Below are 20,007 nucleotides of genomic sequence, written 5' to 3' on the forward strand. Positions count from 1 at the left end.
TGAGCCTACATTATCATTTAAAAAGCTCGAGCTTACCTTTCCTGGTGTGAAGAATGCCTTCATCTCTGCTGGGAGATAATTTTTTGTGTTGCTGAAGTTCTGAAAGAGAGAAGCAGAGAGAACAGCAGCAATTAAAACAAAGCAGAAACACAAGCAGACGATCTCATTTAGACAAAACATACCTGCTTTTTTTGTTTTTTCCCCCTTTTTGATAATTTCTCTTCAAACAAGGACACGTTTATACAAAACTTGAGGCAGCTACTTTCTCATAACTCTTCGGAAGGATCTGCTAACACTAGCAATGCCGTCGTTTACTCATTTTAACAAAGTGAAAAATGTTTTGGATGCTTTAAACTCTTCAGAGCGCAGAGACCGACCTTGTCTGGTTTGGTAAAGAAGCGTGATGGCAGCACGGGGTCCTTTGGAGACTCCAGGCTGTAGGTGGTGCTCTTCGACATGATAATGTGCATGGCAACGTCACACACTGTGTAGAGTTTCTGCACAAGGAAGAAACAACAAACGCATGTCAGGGCAGCACTGATGACGGCGGCTGAAACACTGGCTGGATATCTACTGTCCATATTAGCTGCACGTTAAATGAGCACCTCATTCGTTTTGGGATCGGTGGCGGCCTGGGCGTCTTTCGTCTGCTTGATGTTTTCCACCATTTTTCTTATGAAGGCGTGGCTGTTGTTCTCATTCTTGGCCATTATAATCTCGAGGACAAACCACAGAGCCCTAACCAGGACAGCAAGTTTGACATTAAAAGGTACAAGTCATGATTAACCATCATAAAAACAGACTAAAACGTGACTGAAACCACAAACGCCAGGTTGGAATATTAAAAACCCATTTAAGAGATCATACACTGCTTACTCTTTAATTTCCTTTAGCTGCTCGATGTCTTGTACTTTGACATAGTCCGGGTCGTGTGCCAGAAGGTGGATGGTGTAGGGCACCACATACTCCGGCAGCAGAGAGAACAGCTTGTCTGTGGGTACACACACAGTGAATATGACACCACCCCTCAAATGTCATCCGAAATCATCAGATATCGTTTGGTTTCTTTACCGCTGAGGGCAGCGTGCTGTTTGAGGTACTCGCGGCGTATGTTGACGTTTTTCACCAGGCACTGGCGAGCGTGAGCCCGCCTCTCCTTAACGGGGTCCTTGGCGCACAGAGCGAACACTGCCATGTATTCCAGCGGTAGCCGCAGACGGCACAGGCCCCGGTGAAGCTTCTGGGCAAAACACTGTCGCACCTGGTAGCACTCATCCTATAGCGCAAAGAAGAGGACACGGAGAACAGGAAACGCGATGATGAGGAGGATGAAATGGGACAATATCAGGGAGAAGAGGCAGAGGTGGAGTAAAGATGAGCTGCACAGAAAAGGACTTGAACTGAAAATGCAGAGCCGGCAAATTAAATATGGCAGTTCTTACATTAATGACGAGCGCGCACAACTGATATTGCTCCAACGTGATGATTTCGTGGTAGCAGGGCTCCTGTGCCAGCTTCAGCAGGGCGCACGCCGCCGCCAGCCGCAGCCTCGACATGTCCGGTTTGCTAGAGAGAAACAAGAGGAAACAGATTTATTCATTTATCTACAAACGTTCTTACCATCAAAACCCCCAAAGGTCCAGAGCACCCATTAAAAGTGAGCGCTTCACTGAAAATTGCACGACCTTAATCTGAGGACAAAGTTTTCTTTGAGCTGCTCAAGGGCCTGACACACACAGGACCTTAGGTTTGTCTGAGAAGCAGAGTTTATTTATTTTAATTACCCCATCTTGCCCTGTTCTGTTAGGTCTCCATCGCTGTGTAAGATAGCAGTCAGCATCCTCAGGGTGGAGTTGCCCGATTTGCTCTGGTTGTTCTTCACGCCTAGTAACCACCTCACCATCAGCTTGATGCCCTGAATCTGAATGAGGAAGATGAAAGAGTGAAAGATTAAGTGTTTTGCATTAATACATCAAGAGTGTGACAAAGTAATTAGGAGAATTCTGGCTCAGAGTAACCTTCAGATTAAACTACTTAAAAAACAAAAACAGCAGCCAGACGGAGCTTTTGAAGAGACACACAAACGTTCACTGCTGACCTTGGCCATGGTCTCTGGGGACACTTCATCATCGGGAACCCAAAGTTTGGTTGTTTTCTTTCCTGGGATCTACAAATAACACAAACAATTTGAATAATTCACATAAACTGAGACTTTAGGTCAACACAGCTGGGAATATTTATACAGCACATTTAAGCCAAAGTGCAATCAGAAGAAACCCCCCCCCACTTATAATAATTAAATGAGTAAAATAAGACTAATTACATCAAAATGAAAAGTAATAAAAAAGTTACAAATAATAAAAGTAAAGGAGAAGCACTAATCTTAGGCTCAAAAGGCTAAAGAAAGAGGCGTGCTTAAACACTGCAGAACAGTAAGAGGTATACGTGGATGCGTGTGTATACCCTGTCGTTCATGAGCAGATCCTTCACAATGAAGTTGGCGACTAGAGATTTGAGAGGTGCGGCAAACTGTTCTGGGGCCAGCTGGGCCAGGTGACCCAGGGTGGTCAAAGGAGTGATGAGCTGCTCCAGGTTAGCAGTGTCCAGACTTTTATGAAGAGGCTGAAGAAACACAACATGTCACTGACACAGTTTTAGGAGCACATAAAAAAAAAAAAATTAAAAAATAATCGTGGTTTCAATCTCAGGATGGATTTGATGTAAAGTTAATGCAGACGTCACATTGGGGTAAATATTCTGAGCACATCCATGAATGCAGACGGATTCTCTTTGTAACACAAAAAACAGGAAAATCGGCTGAAATAACACAATTAAAGGGTAAAGCACTCCAAACCACATTGGTTTCCCCTCTTAGATTCAGTTGCTTTGAAAGTTCCAGATAATCAGCAGTCACCCAATACTGGCCCAGAGTTCACTCACCGTCTAAAACAACATGTTTTAGGTCTTTTCGCCTTCCTTTTAAATCGAATTTCATTTTGATTGGCTGCCCCTCACAAACAAGATTTAAGCTAGGGATAGGGATATCCTCTCTCATTGACCACATAGATAAAAACCTGGCACCAAAGTGACTGACCTCAAAGATTTGGGCAAAGTGTGTGTCTCTGTTGCTGAACATGGCGTTGATGCAGTGGATGGCATATTTAGCCTGGCGGGGAGGGCCTCTCTTGGCTTTGGCCTGTAGTACCGGCAGTAGAACACTTGGGGGAGCAGACGGGAGAACACCATGAACAACAAAAACACAGCAGAAAGTTGGGTCACAAGTCATGCACAGAGCAGCGTATCCTAAGTAAGTGTATAAATAATGCATCCCTGCATTCCAGGAGTGTCACTGCACATTACACAGCGCTGCAAGGCAAACAAATCAGCCAAATTTAGCTCATCAAACTCACGATTTGATGTGAGGAAAACTCTCCTCCATCTTGCTGCCTGTATTCTTGAAGATCTGCAGCGCTGCCTCTGCCACCTTCTCGTCATCCATTTTCAAACAGCCCAGCAGAGACTCAAACGTCTCTGCAGAGTGGAATGACACTGGATGTGTGAATGACAGCACCTGCGAGTGATGAAAGGTGAGTCAAACAGCTGCGCCGAGTACAATCAACACCTTTTCACCTTAGAAAGAAAAGAAACAAGCGTGACTGATATTTTAAGCAAACCGTAAAGGGTCGAAAAGATGTGTGTGTGTTTTACTCATCATTAATTATCTGTTGTGTTTGTGTCACTATAAAAAGGCAGGACTGCAGGAGACATCATCCATCACCGAGTGCTTCTTTTTTTTTTCCCGTCACTCCACAATTTCAACCAACAACAATTTATTTATCACTGATTGCTAGACTGCAGGTAGCAATTGACATGACAGCAGCAGAAGTTACTGAGCGACTGCAGAGCCTATAATTTAGATTCATTCCTGCAGATATTCTATTTTTGTTAAATGGTGCACTCACACACGATAATGAAAAGGCTTACAACAGAGTATACATCGTGTCAATCTGCAGATAAACACCACAGGCGTTCGTGTTTATTACCGATCTTTACCTTCAGCAGTTCCAGCCCTGCTCTGATGGCCTCTTCAGTGGGAACACCTTCCTCTTCGTCATCAGCTGTTCCATCTATAGATTTGTTTACCTGTTTTATCAGAGCACTGATAGATGATGGTAGAGGTTAAATTTCTGCACGCTAGACTCAGATATGGCTGTTATTTGCATTCTTTTTATTTATTGGATGAGCTAAAATTTGCACCCTGACACACAGTACCTGATGGACTCTGTGTCGATGTGCACAGGAGCAATCCTCTCCAACAGGAACTTCACCATTTCCAGGAATGGATTGCTGGGTTGTTTGGGGCTGCCAAGTTTTTTAGTGATGTCTCTCTGAAAGGACGACAATTAAGAACTTCAATTTATTTATGCAGCACCAAACCACAACAATACGAAGACCCTAACAGAGAGAAAACTCCACCAATCAGATGACCCCCTATGAGCAGGCACTTTGTGGCAACGCTTACAGCACCAGCTCAGGGTTTTATGACCGTAATATTCTCTGTGCCTTTTCAGTATTTCCAAACCAAAGCAACCTGGAGTGATATTTCACAGCTGGGCTAAAATCTAATGCTGCTTTTTTTTTTCTTCATTTTTTTTAAAATGTGGAAATACAAACACAGCAGCATGAACGCCCAACATCTCATATACTCACAGCAGTGAGCATCATCATTTAGTTCACTTAATTGTTGCCAACTTAGCAAATCTGCCGCAGGATTAAGCAACAAGAAAAAATACCAAAAATACTTTCTAGTGAAATACTCTATTGTGCAAGTGTCTCATGCTTCCCCTCATTTCTTTCCATTTTCCAAGAAAAATGGGAAAGAAGCACAGTGATTTATGTGCAAACAAACGTAAATACAGTGTATAAAGCAAAACTGATTTTTCCTGTAATTTCTTTAAGTAATCTTCAGGAATACTTCTCCAGACGTCTTGAAGGACATGGCTGCCTTTCGTTCTGTTCACGTGTTGTGTGCTTTTCTATCCAGCTATGCTTTTACTGCACTGGCAGTGTGTTTGTGATCATTGTCATCCTGAAGCTGCTGCCAATCAGATGCTCTCCAGAAGGTACTGCATGCTGGATCAAAATCTGATGGTACTTTTCTGCATTTGTGCTATTGATTCTCAGTCCAGGTCCTGTATAACTTGGCATACCTGAGCCTTTTCTGTTTCCTTTAAGAATGGCTCTTCCACTGAGACCATTTCTGATGAGGCTTCAGTGAGTAGCAGATGGATCAACTGAAGGTCTCTAGGCATTTCTGAGGTCCTCTGTCAGGGCTTTGATATATTTTCCTCCCCTAATTCTTAAGATGGATCTTTAGGTCTGCCACTTTTTTTTGGACTCGACTTGTCGTATCTCAGCATGATGTGCAGCGTGTCCTTTAAAATTTGAGGAAACTAGACAAGTTTTTGGCCAGTAGCTCTTTTCGAATGACCGTCATGTTGCAAAAATACCACGTTGCCAAGACTGTTACCTTTGGCAACGTTCGCAGATTCAACTAACGAAACAGGAAAACGTTTGTTTATGCATCAGGCTGCTACTAACAAAGTCTCTGAGGACGCAACGTAAATTTGTGTCTTTGCTAAGTCGTTTGCGCAGACACAACGCTGGCGCACAGGTGCCTTTTTGTGCTTGAGTGATTCATAGGTCAATGTTTTCCAAACAAAAAGAAATCCTCTGTATATGATTAGGTACCATAAATGGATTAAAAATGAGTGAAAGAGCAGCCGATGTCCAAAGAAAAACTTTGAAGGATCTTCAGAAAGCTGGGAGAATTACTGCTCAAGACCGCTACAGCCACACGTCTCAGTCTGTCTTCTGTGTTCGGCGAGACATCAGACAGAGAGAGACAGAAATTATGGCGGGCAGCCCTAATAAAATCCTCCTTACAGCGGAGCAGGGGTGGATTGTTTCAATACATTTCCCCACCGTGACAACGATCGGTCACTAAAACTGTCATGAAACCAAGCTTAAACATTTTAAAACCACCTTTGAAATGTACTAAAGTAGAGTAACTGCTCATTTAAAGGTTATTACAGATTAGATATAATAAAGACAAGGACACTTTGGACTCAAAATACTGACATGTGTATAAAAGTGTCGTCTTATGCACAAAAATTGGAAGATGTGAACTCTATGAACAAATAAGTACATTTACGACTACAGTACCTATATGAAGAATCGGGTCAAATAACACAAAGCTAGTGGAGGGATGAAAGTATTTCGCTTAAAGGAAACCACATCGTTATCTCAAAGAACTCAACACTCACCACACAGACTTCAGCTTGCTTGCAAGAGCACGCGGGGCTGACCAAGGTTTCTAACTGATCTCTGATTCGCTCATCATCATCCAAGACCTGAGCCAGCTTCTTCACAAAGTCCTGAGCCTTGCCAGGGTCTGGCAGGTTCCCTGTTCACAGAGAAATTTCAGCATGTCACAGTGAAATCGATGTGAAATAAGGGTGAGAAGGTCACCCTGCGATCACTTTTGTTCATTTTTCCTGTTTGAAAGGACGTGCTGAATTCAGAGAGATGCCTTACTTGTGATCACCATGACTTTGGCAAACACAGCCTTGTTGGATGCTTCAGACTGAAAACAAACAAACATACAGTTACAGAAAAACCTTTTAGAGACAAGTATAGTGCAGTTATTACAGTCTGTGGTGTGCGTTAGTTACCTTGGGTTTTTTGATCAGGTCCAGCAGGTCTTTGACATGGTGTCTCAACAGATTCTGGCACTTCCACATCTCATTCAAAGCTCTGCAGGTGAAAGAAGCAAGGGACACAATGATGTGTTTGCCAGGCCTCCTTTAATACACATGTTGTTGCATAACAATTAAAAACTGACTTACTTAACAGCATTTGTGTCCAGGGTGGCATACAGGTAGTACAGACACTTCATTCTTTCAGTGGTTTCCAGGTTGTGAGGAACCATGTACTGGGCAAAAACCCGCTCCACCAGCAACCTGTACGTACAGAGGGCAAATTTTATGGAGAAAATTAAATAAATAATAATAAAAATGTTTGGGTGCGAGTGGTTAGTAATAGTTAATAGATCCTAGCCGGTACAGAAAGCAGCAGCTGAACCTTTAACTAAAACCAGAAGAGCGATATGACATCACTGAGCATCTCTACACAGGTTACTGATTTGATTTAGTACTCTGACTAATGGCTCCTGGGAGCTTTACTTTACTGCAGACATTACTTCATTACTTATTTAAATTAGCCCATTAGCCTGTGGGCAGCCAGAAACCCTCAACAAAACCCTGCTGGCAGCTCCTGGGTCTAAATTCAAGTCTAGACGGGACTGCGCCTTTAACGTCAGGGCACCTCGGCTCTCGAAGGGCCTGCATTCAGATCTCAGACTCAAACTGCCATCAGCACATCGACTGATCCTGTAAATATTCTCTTTCACTCTTGCTTCTATCCTTCTGTAACAAATCACCTCTGAATCTCCACCCACTCCACCCTGCCTGGACTAGGGATGGATATCGAAAACCGGTTCTTGTTGAGAACCGGTTCCCACTGTTTCAACTCCTTGGAATTGTTTGGCATTTTTGCAAACGATTCCCTTATCGATTCCAGTCGCCCCGAATGACGTCACCACATTGCGGAGCGTCATTTACCTGGCAGGAAACACGGCGCCTAAGCGGCTCAAACGCTCAAAAGTTTGGTTTTACTTTACGAGAACGGATGACAACAGGGCAACTTGCAATACTTGAAAAGTAGATATTTCATTTAAGGGAGGAAACGCTACGAATATGCAAAAGCATTTGCTCACAAAACGCGCGATGACCTTAAATGAATGTCGTGTTTTTAATTCCGCTCCGGACTCGTGAATCTCAACCCAGCAGCAGCGGTAACGTTTGCACGTCCTCTCCCGTTAATGCGGCAGGTAAATAATCAACTAACAGTGCATATTATGTTAGCGCGATCTGCCTTATTACAAAACCTGCCATTGCTGTGCATTTAGGTGACCATGATGAGAGAGACAGACAGAGTCTGGCTGGCTCAGATGCTGGCAGTTGTCGCTGCAGTCTATCGGTAGAGTCTCCTTTTAGGCCAGGATAGACGAATGTCACCAAGCAGTGACTAAGTTTGTGGTAAAAGGCTTGCACCCTATTTGCCACAGCAGATGGCCCCGACATTCGGTAAGTGAATGTGTTTAATTGTAGGCAGGGACATTACTGGATATTCTTGTGTAATTGCTACAGAATAATTTATGTTATACTTTGTTATTGCTACAGAAGAATATTTATTTTATTATTTTACATTTACAATTTTTTCCCCCCGGGGACTCTGTGACACCCCATTGAAGAGCCGTAGGCTGTGGATCTCTTAAGATCTCACTGTTGGGTTTGTAAGGCCATGTTACTCCTAAATCTCTATCTTGTTCAAAGAGACGATATAAAACAAAGTTCTAAGCTAATCGACTTTAGTGTTCTCCTTTTTTTTTTTTTTTTTTTTATAAAAAGAATCGATAAAGAATTGAATCGTTAAACAGAATCGAAAATGGAATCTGAATCGTGAAAATCTTATCAATACCCATGCCTAGCCTGGACTGTCTTCTTCACCTCTGTCGTGCACCACCTGCTGCTTTGGATGGCTGACCGCACATATTTAAACTCACTCGCTTAAACACACTTCCTGCCTCCCTCTCATTCACTCTCTCTCACACACACACACACACACACACACACACACACACACACACACACACTCTGACTTCCTTCTATTGACTTTCATTCCTCTTTACTCCACATCATACCTCCACCTCTCCAGGGTGTCTTCCACCTACTCCCACTTAAGATCAGTCATCTGTCACACGTCTTCACTGTCTCTCAGCCCTCATGGTGCTGCACCACCATCACACACCTCAGTGATATGTAAATTAATTAATTCAAACATAAGCTCAAATGTCAACACTCGTCACAACAACAACAACAACAACAACAAAAAACCCCTTTCAGCCTTTATGTGCTGAAGTTTTAGAGCTTTTCAAGGGGAAAGTGCTGAACCAACACAAGTAAAGCTACCCTGCTGTTCACACAACACACATGCATACACTCCGACCACATCGGGCACTTTCCTGCCAGCAGCTGAGTGACTCCACAGCAGCAGAGATCACCTACACCCACAGAAAGTCCACTGAGATTCGAGTCCGACGCCTCGTTCTCTTCCTCTCCCTTTTCTTTTACTCAATTTAGGCTTTAAAAACCCATCTCAGTTTGCCTCGTATCAGCTAATCTACTTCTAATTCAGCTGGTGACATTTTGCAGAATGATGGTGTCCATGTTGAGTAAGTGTAGGTGGAGAGATGGAGAAACAATCACACACCATCAAAGGAATGCTGCTCAAAGAATAATAAAAAGTCCCACGCACACAACTCGCTTACAAAAATATTTGGGACTGCTCTACATTATGAGCCTCGGCAGGGTGACAGAACCAGTCTCTCTTCCTCCATACAGCTATGACACCGCACTGATAGATGCAGTGCAGAGAAAGGTGGATATTAAAGGCAGATTTTAATGTTTCTGCTGGGAAAAAACTTATTAGAGCTCATTTTCTACATTCAGTTAGTTATGCACAGAGCAGGAATTGTTCATCACAGTAAATTAACACTCTGAAATGCACCACTACCAGCTTTTTCCTCTGCAATCACACAAAAAGTTAAAAAGTTAAACTCCCAGGTACTAAATGAATACATTTTGAACTGTAGCCAACAGAAAAACATGCACACAAACCTGTCATCAATGCTGTTCTGGTAGTAGATGTGCAGCAGCTTGTCTTTGATCCAGGAAATCTGTTTTGAGGCCTCCCTCCCGCCTTCTCCCTGCAGCGAGTACTTCCTGTAGATCGATGCAAGGCCCATCATGGCCTCCTTACGCACGCGCCACTGACGGCAAATTAAAAAGAAAACGTTTCAATGAAACTACTAGTTAGAAAATAAAATATTCAACGGGCAGGTGCAGTGACTGATGTGACTGTTTACTGCCATTTAAGCCAAACGTGTACCAACAAAAATATTAATAATCATATTATAAATCTCACTATTAGATCAATAAACCCAAAACAAACAACAACAGTGTAACTATATCTGAAACAATCTGATACATCAATAATAAAATAATACTAATAATAATAATAACAACATCATCATCATTATTGACCAGGATTTAAAAAACATGACTTACTCTCTTGTCCAAAGTCCTCTCCTTTACATAATTGAGCAGTGCATCGTTGACTAGAGACAAATCCTTCTTGGCAGCCGTTACTATAGAGACAATGACATCATGGCGAATAGCCTCCTCTGGGTCATGTGATCTGACCCTCAAGTATTCTGGGGAAGGAAACAGGAACAAATGAGTGGGACGTGAGAGGACTGGCTACCTCGAACGCAAAGAAAGCACCAGGCAGCTGCTTCTCATTTCACGCCGAGCACACACTCGAGCGGCCTTCACGCACATGCAGTTCTCAGCACACAAAAGCACGAAAGTGTCCGTGTGTTTTTACCTGTGAGGTCTTTGGCCAGGTCTGGGTGGTTCATGAGACAGTGACTGGCGAATTTGACACACTCCAATCTGATAGGCACGTGGATGTCATTAAACCTTTTTTGATAAAAGAAACGGACGTTAATGTCGGCGACTTTAAAAGGTGGCTCGTACATGAACGCAGATCTAAGAAGACTGCGTCTCATGTGGGTACACAATATACATCAACAAGCTCACTTTATATTACACTCTGTCACATGACTCCCGCCAAACCCTCCCACATATTTTGGACAGGCAGTACAATTCAGGTATATTGGGGCCGAATAAGTCTAACTCTAAGCCAGATAAACTAGCTAAGCTGCACTTGACAGGGTCGAACCCTGTAAAACTAATGAGATACAAATTACAGCCCAGACTCTCTTTGTGGATTAACAGCAGCGTGTAATCTGTTTAACTGTCTACAGACAGGCTTCACCAGACTCTCCCAATGGGTTTAAGAGATATATTAAGGTGAAAAAACTCACACTGAAGTGCTCAGTGTCACACACACCCTGATATAAGAGAACCCAGTAGATTCTATTTTATTTCTCATGGTAAGAGCAGGAAACTGTAGATACGCTGCATGTAAGCAGTCTACTGCTAACGTTTGTTTCCATCCTGTGCTCTCATCTACTCTACTTTAATACATAGTATTATCTATGAGCCAATAAAGGGCCAGTTCACCCACAATTCCACACCTGAAAACTGCTTGATCAGCTGCAGGAAGTATTCTCAACTCTTCCCTTTGTTCTTTGCAAGACTTGATTTTATAATACAACTGTACGACTGTTCAATGCAACACCATGACACGCGTACCTTAATGACAAGCACAGTTCTATTTTTCTCATTTATTTTAATTATCTACGGCCTCGTGTTCACACCCGATTCTCCATCTGTCTTTGTTTTGATCATCTCTCCGGCCTATGGCAAACAGTTCGCTGTGTTTTATCACACAGGATTTGTGTGGCAGTAGTAATAATCAGAAAGTGAAGAATCCAGTGTAACCACAACAAAAGAAAACATATTTAGTTTTAATATGGTTTAAAATATAGTATTAATCCAAAAGTGAACCAATCAATTGATACTAAATGCAAGCTAAAAAAAAAAGAAAAGATGATTCTTTTGTCTCTTTGAAAGCAAAGTTATCAATCAAATCGCGATTATAGAGACATTTGTCAGATCCACAACACTGAATCCCACCTGCCCAGGTAACACTGCCAGAGTGGTTTGTTCTGCGCAGCCAACTCAGAGTCCTTGGCTCCAAACATCTTAGCCAGCAGCTTCACCACCTGCAGCCTCTCATCATTATCATTACTCTGCAGAGACGAGCGGGGAAAGAGAAAGAGACGGGGAGAGAAATGATGCACCAAAATCGGCTGCGTCGATTGGAGCGAGGTGCCAAGTCATTTACATTAACTACACGGGAAACATTACCGTTTTCATAACAGACAATGGCAGTACTTTCTTTGGTATCAATCTTGTTTGCAAATCAGCAGCAAGACAAAGGGAGACGAGGAAGGAAGAGGGAAGGGTGAGCATGAAAGAAAGACAAAAGTGCAATGGGGGAGGAAAGAGGAAAGAAAGAGTGAGAGATAAAAAGATGAAACGAGCGCGAGTGAGAGAAAGGCAAAGGGGGAGCAAGCATCAGAAAGAGAGAGAGGGGGGGTTCTAGTCTAAAGCAGAAAGATTTTATCACAGCTATTATTTTGAGGAGACAGCAGTGATCCTCACTCCCCATGAACAGTTAATGAGCGTTATCCATCAGCGGGATGCCTTTATGAGACACTGCAGAGGCAACATTATGCTGACTGGCTGACTGCTTTATCTTTCTAATATGAATCAACAAACCTGCAGAGAAAGTGAAAATGTGCAGTTCTGTGTGTAATGGCTACAAGACTTAAGACTTTTGCAGTTTGACTGTAGTTATAATATCAATACTTATTGAAGTATTGCTGCTTAATCTAAAACTACTGCTAACATCACAATGCAACTGCTTCAAAAATATTAAATTCTTGTAAATATCATAATATTATGCAAAACAACTACACAGACAAAGATAAAATAAATAGATAAATGTGGATTTTTCCCCCTATACCTTGAGCTTGAACTCCAGCTGCGGCAGCACTGAGAGCAGCAGGTGGCTGTCTATGTTGTAAAGCTCCAAGATGAGGTCAAAAACGTGCTCAGACAGATCGCTGACTGAGGTCTTTCCCAGCATCAGCACCTGGTTGAAAAACTGATGCAGACGACAGAGCAGGAGGAGTAACGATTACTGATGAAACTCCAACATGATCGCACGACTCAAACTCGGACTGCGTTAGCGGAGAGAGGAGTAAGTACGTGTGTGCAAGACCATAAATCTTACGTATCTGAGATCCATCACAGAACAGCTATTGAAGGTGGGAGGGATTCGGTATTTTAACCAAGGACGTGTAAACCACGTGGATTAGGAGGCATTAGAAGTTTGCCGTAATGTTCACCATATCTCTTAGCTTCATTAGCACAGATATGAAACTCCTACAGCACAGAAACATTTCAAGCATGGCAGGCTGTGCTTTAAGTAGAGTTAATATCACATTCTTCATATCACACTACACGCCACCGACTTCAGAGCCACAGTTACACCTCTGAATGTATCACTTTTGAGTGTTATGACTGTTAACAGCTTTAAATATGACTAGGTCTCCTGTGTAAAATGAAGTAAAGGATTAAAACAGCACTATAAATAAGAGTTTCAAAGATTTCATCTTACATTGGTGATGTAGGGTTCAATAGCCTGGGCAGTCCTCTTCAGCAGAGCTTTGGCCAGGTCATATGCTTGTTTATTCAAATTCTGGATAACAACAACAAAAACAAATTGGTGAATAAAACAGAAACTCACAGCAATGTTCAGAGATGTGGCTGTGAAAAACGAGGGTGTAGTCCATCATCTCTTGTCTGAATGCCATTTGGATAGTTCGGGAGCAGATGTCCACACATTCTTGTGGACCAGTGCTTAAGCTGCTTTACCTCTTCCCACCTGCAGGGGTCTCACTGAATTAGAGAGGATGGAAAATCATACTGGCCTCAGTCTAGTGAACATTTCAATTTATTTTTTAAGGCTTTCCTTTACTCAGCCGGTTCTACTTGGATCATCTTTTGTGGCGGTACTACGAGCGCGTTACTGAGACAGTTAAACGGATGCGCATCTGCACTTCACCCGACGTACCTTGTGCGCTGGCACTAGATTGACCAACACTGTGTCCAGCAGCTCCTGCGATACGGTGTCTCCCTCACAGATGATGGAGCTCATCAGATCCACCATATGCATGTGCACTTTCTGGTTGTGCCCGTTGCTAGGGAAACAATGCACAAAAGATCAAAGATTAAGGACGGACTCTTTGTATAACTGATGTGACTTCTTGTTTTTCTGACAGGACCTCTCATTTCAAAAAGTAACCTTCCTCACAAACAAAACACTATGTGTCTTTGAAAATGCACCGCTCACACAAAGGGTGGATAAACCTGCTCATAATGATCTGCACTACAGCAGGGCAGCAAAGCTTATTAGCTAAATTTAAATCTGATTGACTGTCTTCCTTAACAGTACCAAGCATTACCAGTCTCATTATGTCGCACTCTCTGGAAACACCACTTCCACACATATTAACACCATCTCACCAACACCTGCTGGATCACTGAGAATATTTTAAATGGAAATCAGGCTTCTTTAGATTCTTTCAATGCAGTAAAAAGAAAATAAAAAGAATTAAGCACCGTGTTGGCACAACCTTGACACAGACAACCACAATCTTTCCAGTGGCAAAGAGCCAGATTCTGTACTGCAGAATTTAGCCCTGAAGGTTGTGTTCAGCACAGTAAAATTGAGAGGTGGGGGTTTAGAAGAAAAAAAAGAAGAGAGGCGAGAGGGCAATCACTTAGAAACAACTGTACCGCTACTGTGCATTTTTACGATGCAGCAGCAAAGACAATTTTCAGATGTTTGAATCACAGCAGCTTAGCGCTGTCAGGACTGCAGGAAGGCAAAAAATAAATAAAGCAAGGAATTAGAAAAAATAAAAATCTGGGCACAGACACACATGCAATACACCATGAAAACTGAGGTGGTTGGTTGTGACTTATAAATAGGGACTCACTTGATGACCTGGAAGAGAGTTCTGTAGAGCTGGGTGAAAATCTCATTGCTGTCTTCAAGCTCAAAGCAAATGTTGTAGGATTTCACCCATGCGATGTTCTGGGGGGAAAAAAGAAAAAGAGGCGACAAGATATATATGAAAATATTCATGCAGCACAGCTGTGTTTTCTTGTCAAGTGGTTAAAACACTTATAGGCTTCAAAGTTGACATGGTGACAAAATTCAGCTCTTATGAACGAGCAGCAGCTCAGTGAAGTGTGCATGCGTCTACCTGCTGAATGCTCCTTCCCCCTTTAATTCAATTGTATTTATCTAGCACCAAATCACAGCAGCGGTCTTCTCAAAATGCTTTAAATTGTATCACAGAGATAAAGCCCAACAATCAAAGAGCACCCTTTGAGCAAGCACTTGGCAGTGGGAAGGGAAAAAAATCCTGAGAGAACCAGGCTCAAGGAGGAGCAGCAATCTGCTGTAACTGGTTTACCTTCATTTCTGGTCTCCACCAACATCTGAAGCCCTTTAACAGTTCAACGCTCCAATAAGTGTCTCCCATTAAGTTCACTGCCCATTTTCTGACTGGGTTGAGCTGGAGGTTGGTGCTAAGTGGGTGCTAAAATATTATGCAGGTTCCAAAACCTAATAGGCTGTACAAACAAAAAATATTGTGCCACTTATCATTAATCCATAAATATACACTGTATGGACAAAAGTACTGGGCCACCTGTATATAACATCTACAGGAGCTGCATAGATTAACAGACTGTAGGGCCCAATCCACCTGTCCTCATCATGTAGCTGGTAGAATCCTCCTCTATGGAAGGCTACTGCTACTGTCAATCCAACACATTTGCAGTTGTTGTCAAAACTCATATTGCTTTACAACATTTAATGGAAATGCATCTTGATGCAATACATGCAAAATTGTAGTTTAACATAAGCAGGCAAACACCAACAAGTACGAGAGACTTACAAATAAAGCAATCTTGAAACAATAAGTTGCAGCAAGTCTGACTGCTTTAGAAGTGCCTACTGTACCGGGTACAGTAATGCATGCAATCTTATGCTAATGGGACTTGCTAAACAAGAGGGAAAAAAACCAACAAACAAAAAACCAACAGCTATAAATGTAATCATTTCCAGGTAACATTCAGTCTTGTTTTTTAAAATAAGCCTGAGGGTATTCAGCCGTGACACCGTGACCAGGCACCAGCCGCCTCTTAAGAGGACTGAAATTGGACACTAAAATAAAACTCGCACTCAGTCCCAACAGGTAAGGACAAATGACACCAGAGGAAACAGTATTTCAGGGCAGTGACCAAGTTTAATGATAAAGCATATCAATACTGGCCAGTGCAAGGGCTTCAGTGTATTAGGGCTGCATGGCTCTGGATCTGGCTTGCTCTGATACACACAGCAGAAAGCACTGAGATAGCACGGCAATGGAGAAAGCAAATGTTGAGAAAGAGTGAGAAATTGTTCTTCCAAAGCCAACAACTACTCTGTGTGCTGTTAGCACAATTAAAACCTTTGCAGTTGAAAAAGCAATTCAAGTCCTTCATTAAGCTACCCACTTAACATGCTTAAAAGTGACCTTTCCCACTACTCCCACTCTCCACTGATATGTTTTACATATCCACCACATGCTTTGTAAGGATAACATATATTCTTTAAAGCTAGTTAGTATGAACTTGACCTGCTTTGAAGTTAGTGTGAGCTGACTCTACTGCAGGAAGATTACTTCTTCATCAGAACTGCTTAATATAAGGCTGAGATGAGCTCACAGTGATCTTGACCATCAAATTTTAATCAGTTCATAAATTAGGCCTGTGCCATATCAAACCATCTGTTATAGTAAGGTAGAGATATTTGTAGTGATATAAAAATGTCAAATCATTGCCATGTGTTTATGTTTCCTAGTGCATTTTACAACACAATAAGCCCAGGCACGTCTGAAAGCGAGAGTTGTGTGTCAGCCTCTGATCCAGTACCTAAAAAGAAAGCTCAACAATGCACAATACTTTGTAAAATATGCAAGAATACTGTTCCCTCTGAAGGTGGAACATTGAAGTTGTCTCACTGCTTGAGGCTAAAACACACCGCCGAGTACCAGCAGTCTACAGAGGAGGAGATACTAACAGCTGGTGACATGTGACCCAAAGGTAAACAGACAACTCCACTGAGCTTCACTGGAGCACTCGCTAGCTGCGCTCCATATGACAGTAAGAGCAAACAGTGGATGAAAATTACTGATGCAGCTACATTGTGGCAAAGCAGGGCTTTAAGCATTTGGTTAAAAAGACTGAGCCAAGTCACAACATCTCAGGAAGATAATATTTTCCGATTTTATCACATAGCAGTATTTGTGCAGGTTGTTGAAGTGCTTCAAGGCTAAATTTCGAGCGAAAACATTACCCAGGTAAACGATATCTCTCACGACCATCATGAACACTTGTGCTTAGTTTAAGCATGTACAACCCTTGCCCCTCCCCCAAAATACAATAGGTGTAGTTCCAGCTATTAAAACTCTGTATTACACACTCCCACAACAGATCATTTGGACTTCACTGTTGCTGTGTTAACAATAATCATAAAAAAAAAGAAGAATAAAAATGGCAAGATTTCCCTCGTCTTCAAATGGCCCATTTATGCCACAGTTAGAACTGCAGCTTTAATTACAATCCTAATAATCATTACGTTGCATACAAAAGACAATGACTTGCAATTAAAAGCAGTTTGTCTCTTTCAATTTGTGGGGAAATTGCTTCTTGGCACAAACTCATAATTTAATGAAAAACACACACACACACACACACACACCGCATTGAACCACACAAGCAGGAAGACCGAAAAACAAAACAAACCATTAACGAGGGAAAAATCAAATCAGAACGAGATTCTTCAAAGAGCTTCCAAAAATGCTAAAGGCTAATTTAGTTTAAATAAATAATTTTCTGAAGGCGCAGTACATTTTTTAATCCTTTAAACGGAGTTCAGATACGGTTAGCTACAGTCATTTATTATGCAACCAGGAGTGCACACATGCATTAGGCCTCAGTCGCACAAAGTTGGAAGGAAAAGGTGTACTCTCCGACCAAACAGAGAGTGGTTGCTAGGAGTTGCTGAGTGAAATCTATTGCAAAGAGGAAGCCATCCTTTCTCAGTGTACATGGCTGACCTTTTACCTGCACAATGCAACGCATGCTGAATGCAAGACTTTACGGTGGCACTTTAACATGCCTTTCAGAGACATCAGAAATACTACTTTATTGTAAAAAAGCATCTCTGCTGCCATTTAGAGATAGCATCCACACACAGAGCAAAGCCTTCAGCAAAAAAAGTAACCAATATCCAAGTGGCTGTTCCTGACAGTTCTGTGATGCACAAGCCTCCATTGTAGCAACCAGGTGTACACCTCTTGGTATTTAATGTCACAACAAACAACTCCACACACTCCACTGTTGCAATTAAAGAGCCAGGACAGCACAACACAACACCACAAATTTTGTAAAAGCTCAAATTAAACTCCTCGCTGTATTTTGATCAAACTACTTGGGACCAAATTCAATTTACTGTGACCAAAGCCCCAGTGCTACACGTTAGCCACAAAAGCTCAGTCACGCACCTCCAGCAGGTAGAAGTATCTGTTGAACTGTGCGCTTTTAGTGTCCTCCAGGCCTTTCAGTTGTCTGGTGATGAACATGAAAATGTCCTAGACAAAACAAAAACACGCATACAGTGAATCCTTCATGTGAGCAGCTCTACTAAGCAAAATTCAGGCATGATCAAAAAATTACACTAAAGTAAATAGAAATACATTGAAAATGTTCAAACTGTTAACAAAGGACACACATTGAATGAATTTCAAGTACACCTGTTGACTGAATATATCAATTTGTCCAATTAGCATTAAATTATTCCTCTAGAGAAGCAAAAGCAGGGTTGTCTAATTACAACAGTAACTCTAACAAGACAGAATGAAGACATTTCGAGAAAATATGAATCACCCTACCTTTAGTTTGTCTGGGGAAGTGTAAGGGGCCTCTGGGGCATAAATCCTGAATATGTCTGCCAGACAGCAGGCCACCAACAGACGCACATCTTTATCTGGGTGTTTGAGAAAGAAGTCTGAGGCCAGGTGGAGGGCCAGGTTCAGGTAGAGCTCCTTCTCTTCCTCAGAGTCCTGGTCCATGTCCATGAAGGTCTTGACAACCATCTAGAAAAGAGATGGGGCATTTTAAATGGGGGAAGGCAAGTCCCCGAGGTTAATGGCCGAGCAAAGGGTAAAACAATCATCACTCCAAGACAATGAGGTTTAAAATGGGTTTATTCAGGTACACCAAGCAAAGTGAAACATTTTGTTTTAAAAAGATGATTATTCTTTCACTGATATATCAGCAATATTCCTCAATAGAAGACGACTCCAAAAACTACTACTGAAGCAGTAATGACCAATCTGACACTGACCTTGAGCCTTCGAACCATTTCCTCCTTGGAGATTTTGTCAGAGATCTCCTTGACCCCCGGGGGGTAGGTCACCTTCCCGTCTGTGGCTCGAGCTTTAGAGTGAGCCATCCTCTTTAGCTCTTCACTGCCTGCAGAGAGACACAAGAGCATTAATTACAAACATAAGAGCAGCAATACTATTTTGACAGAGAGCAAAGGAAGAGAGTCAAACCCCAGAACCTTGAAAACTTGCTGAATCTTGATTTGAGGGGGGGGGAAGCATGAAAAGGCACAATGTTAACTTCTTGAGACCCACAGGAAATCTTTTTAATACTTTAAAGCTTCTAAAGCAGCCTGAAAGAGAGCAACCTCTGAAATATTCAGCGAGATATTCACAGCACAGCAATAGCTTCCTACAAGCTGTGTCCAGGATGAAATTGCTGCATTCAGAGAGCAAGGCTGATTTTTTTTTCCCTTCCTTGTGAGCTTCTGCTACCATTGTGCTCCACATTTCATTACCGCAGCCACAAGCATTTCACGGATTTACACCCAGTTTGCGTTTTAGGGCATTCACATGATACAAAATGTGCTTTGACGTCCAATTTAGCTGCTCTTAACCAGATAATACATGCGGCACCTTTCAAACAACTAAATAAACCATTCCCACTGTGGCTTTTTCCCCCATTAATGACATTAAAAGCAACAGAAATGTGTGCACCCAGTAAGAAGAATTTACTCTTCACCTAAAGCCTGAATTGTCAGACAAACTAAAGCCCAGCTAAGGTTTATGACTATACCAAGAGTTTGAATGAGCTGAGGGGTGCACTATGAAATCATTTTGAC

General features: G+C 42.1%; 1 protein-coding gene across 1 annotated transcript in view; it reads right to left on the reverse strand.

The window, feature by feature from the left end:
- Nucleotides 1-20,007, reverse strand: part of pds5b (PDS5 cohesin associated factor B) — a 30,680-nt gene that overhangs the window by 3,337 nt on the left and 7,336 nt on the right. The window contains exons 2-29 of the mRNA XM_040033319.1: nucleotides 19,186-19,313; nucleotides 18,731-18,934; nucleotides 18,344-18,430; nucleotides 14,723-14,820; nucleotides 13,795-13,921; nucleotides 13,339-13,419; nucleotides 12,682-12,822; nucleotides 11,787-11,902; nucleotides 10,570-10,664; nucleotides 10,251-10,396; nucleotides 9,801-9,952; nucleotides 6,909-7,022; nucleotides 6,735-6,816; nucleotides 6,598-6,646; nucleotides 6,327-6,466; nucleotides 4,273-4,388; nucleotides 4,054-4,159; nucleotides 3,411-3,571; nucleotides 3,095-3,218; nucleotides 2,464-2,622; nucleotides 2,099-2,167; nucleotides 1,785-1,921; nucleotides 1,443-1,566; nucleotides 1,072-1,276; nucleotides 877-991; nucleotides 606-738; nucleotides 378-497; nucleotides 37-99 (exon numbers count right to left, since the gene is read on the reverse strand). Of these exons, the coding sequence (XP_039889253.1) occupies nucleotides 37-99; nucleotides 378-497; nucleotides 606-738; nucleotides 877-991; nucleotides 1,072-1,276; nucleotides 1,443-1,566; nucleotides 1,785-1,921; nucleotides 2,099-2,167; nucleotides 2,464-2,622; nucleotides 3,095-3,218; nucleotides 3,411-3,571; nucleotides 4,054-4,159; nucleotides 4,273-4,388; nucleotides 6,327-6,466; nucleotides 6,598-6,646; nucleotides 6,735-6,816; nucleotides 6,909-7,022; nucleotides 9,801-9,952; nucleotides 10,251-10,396; nucleotides 10,570-10,664; nucleotides 11,787-11,902; nucleotides 12,682-12,822; nucleotides 13,339-13,419; nucleotides 13,795-13,921; nucleotides 14,723-14,820; nucleotides 18,344-18,430; nucleotides 18,731-18,934; nucleotides 19,186-19,293 (3,372 nt within the window). The 5' untranslated portion in view covers nucleotides 19,294-19,313. The remainder of the gene's footprint in view (nucleotides 1-36; nucleotides 100-377; nucleotides 498-605; nucleotides 739-876; nucleotides 992-1,071; nucleotides 1,277-1,442; nucleotides 1,567-1,784; nucleotides 1,922-2,098; nucleotides 2,168-2,463; nucleotides 2,623-3,094; nucleotides 3,219-3,410; nucleotides 3,572-4,053; nucleotides 4,160-4,272; nucleotides 4,389-6,326; nucleotides 6,467-6,597; nucleotides 6,647-6,734; nucleotides 6,817-6,908; nucleotides 7,023-9,800; nucleotides 9,953-10,250; nucleotides 10,397-10,569; nucleotides 10,665-11,786; nucleotides 11,903-12,681; nucleotides 12,823-13,338; nucleotides 13,420-13,794; nucleotides 13,922-14,722; nucleotides 14,821-18,343; nucleotides 18,431-18,730; nucleotides 18,935-19,185; nucleotides 19,314-20,007) is intronic.

The sequence above is a fragment of the Simochromis diagramma genome, unplaced genomic scaffold, assembly GCF_900408965.1.
Source record: "Simochromis diagramma unplaced genomic scaffold, fSimDia1.1 OVJJ01000216.1, whole genome shotgun sequence".
NCBI lineage: Eukaryota > Metazoa > Chordata > Actinopteri > Cichliformes > Cichlidae > Simochromis > Simochromis diagramma.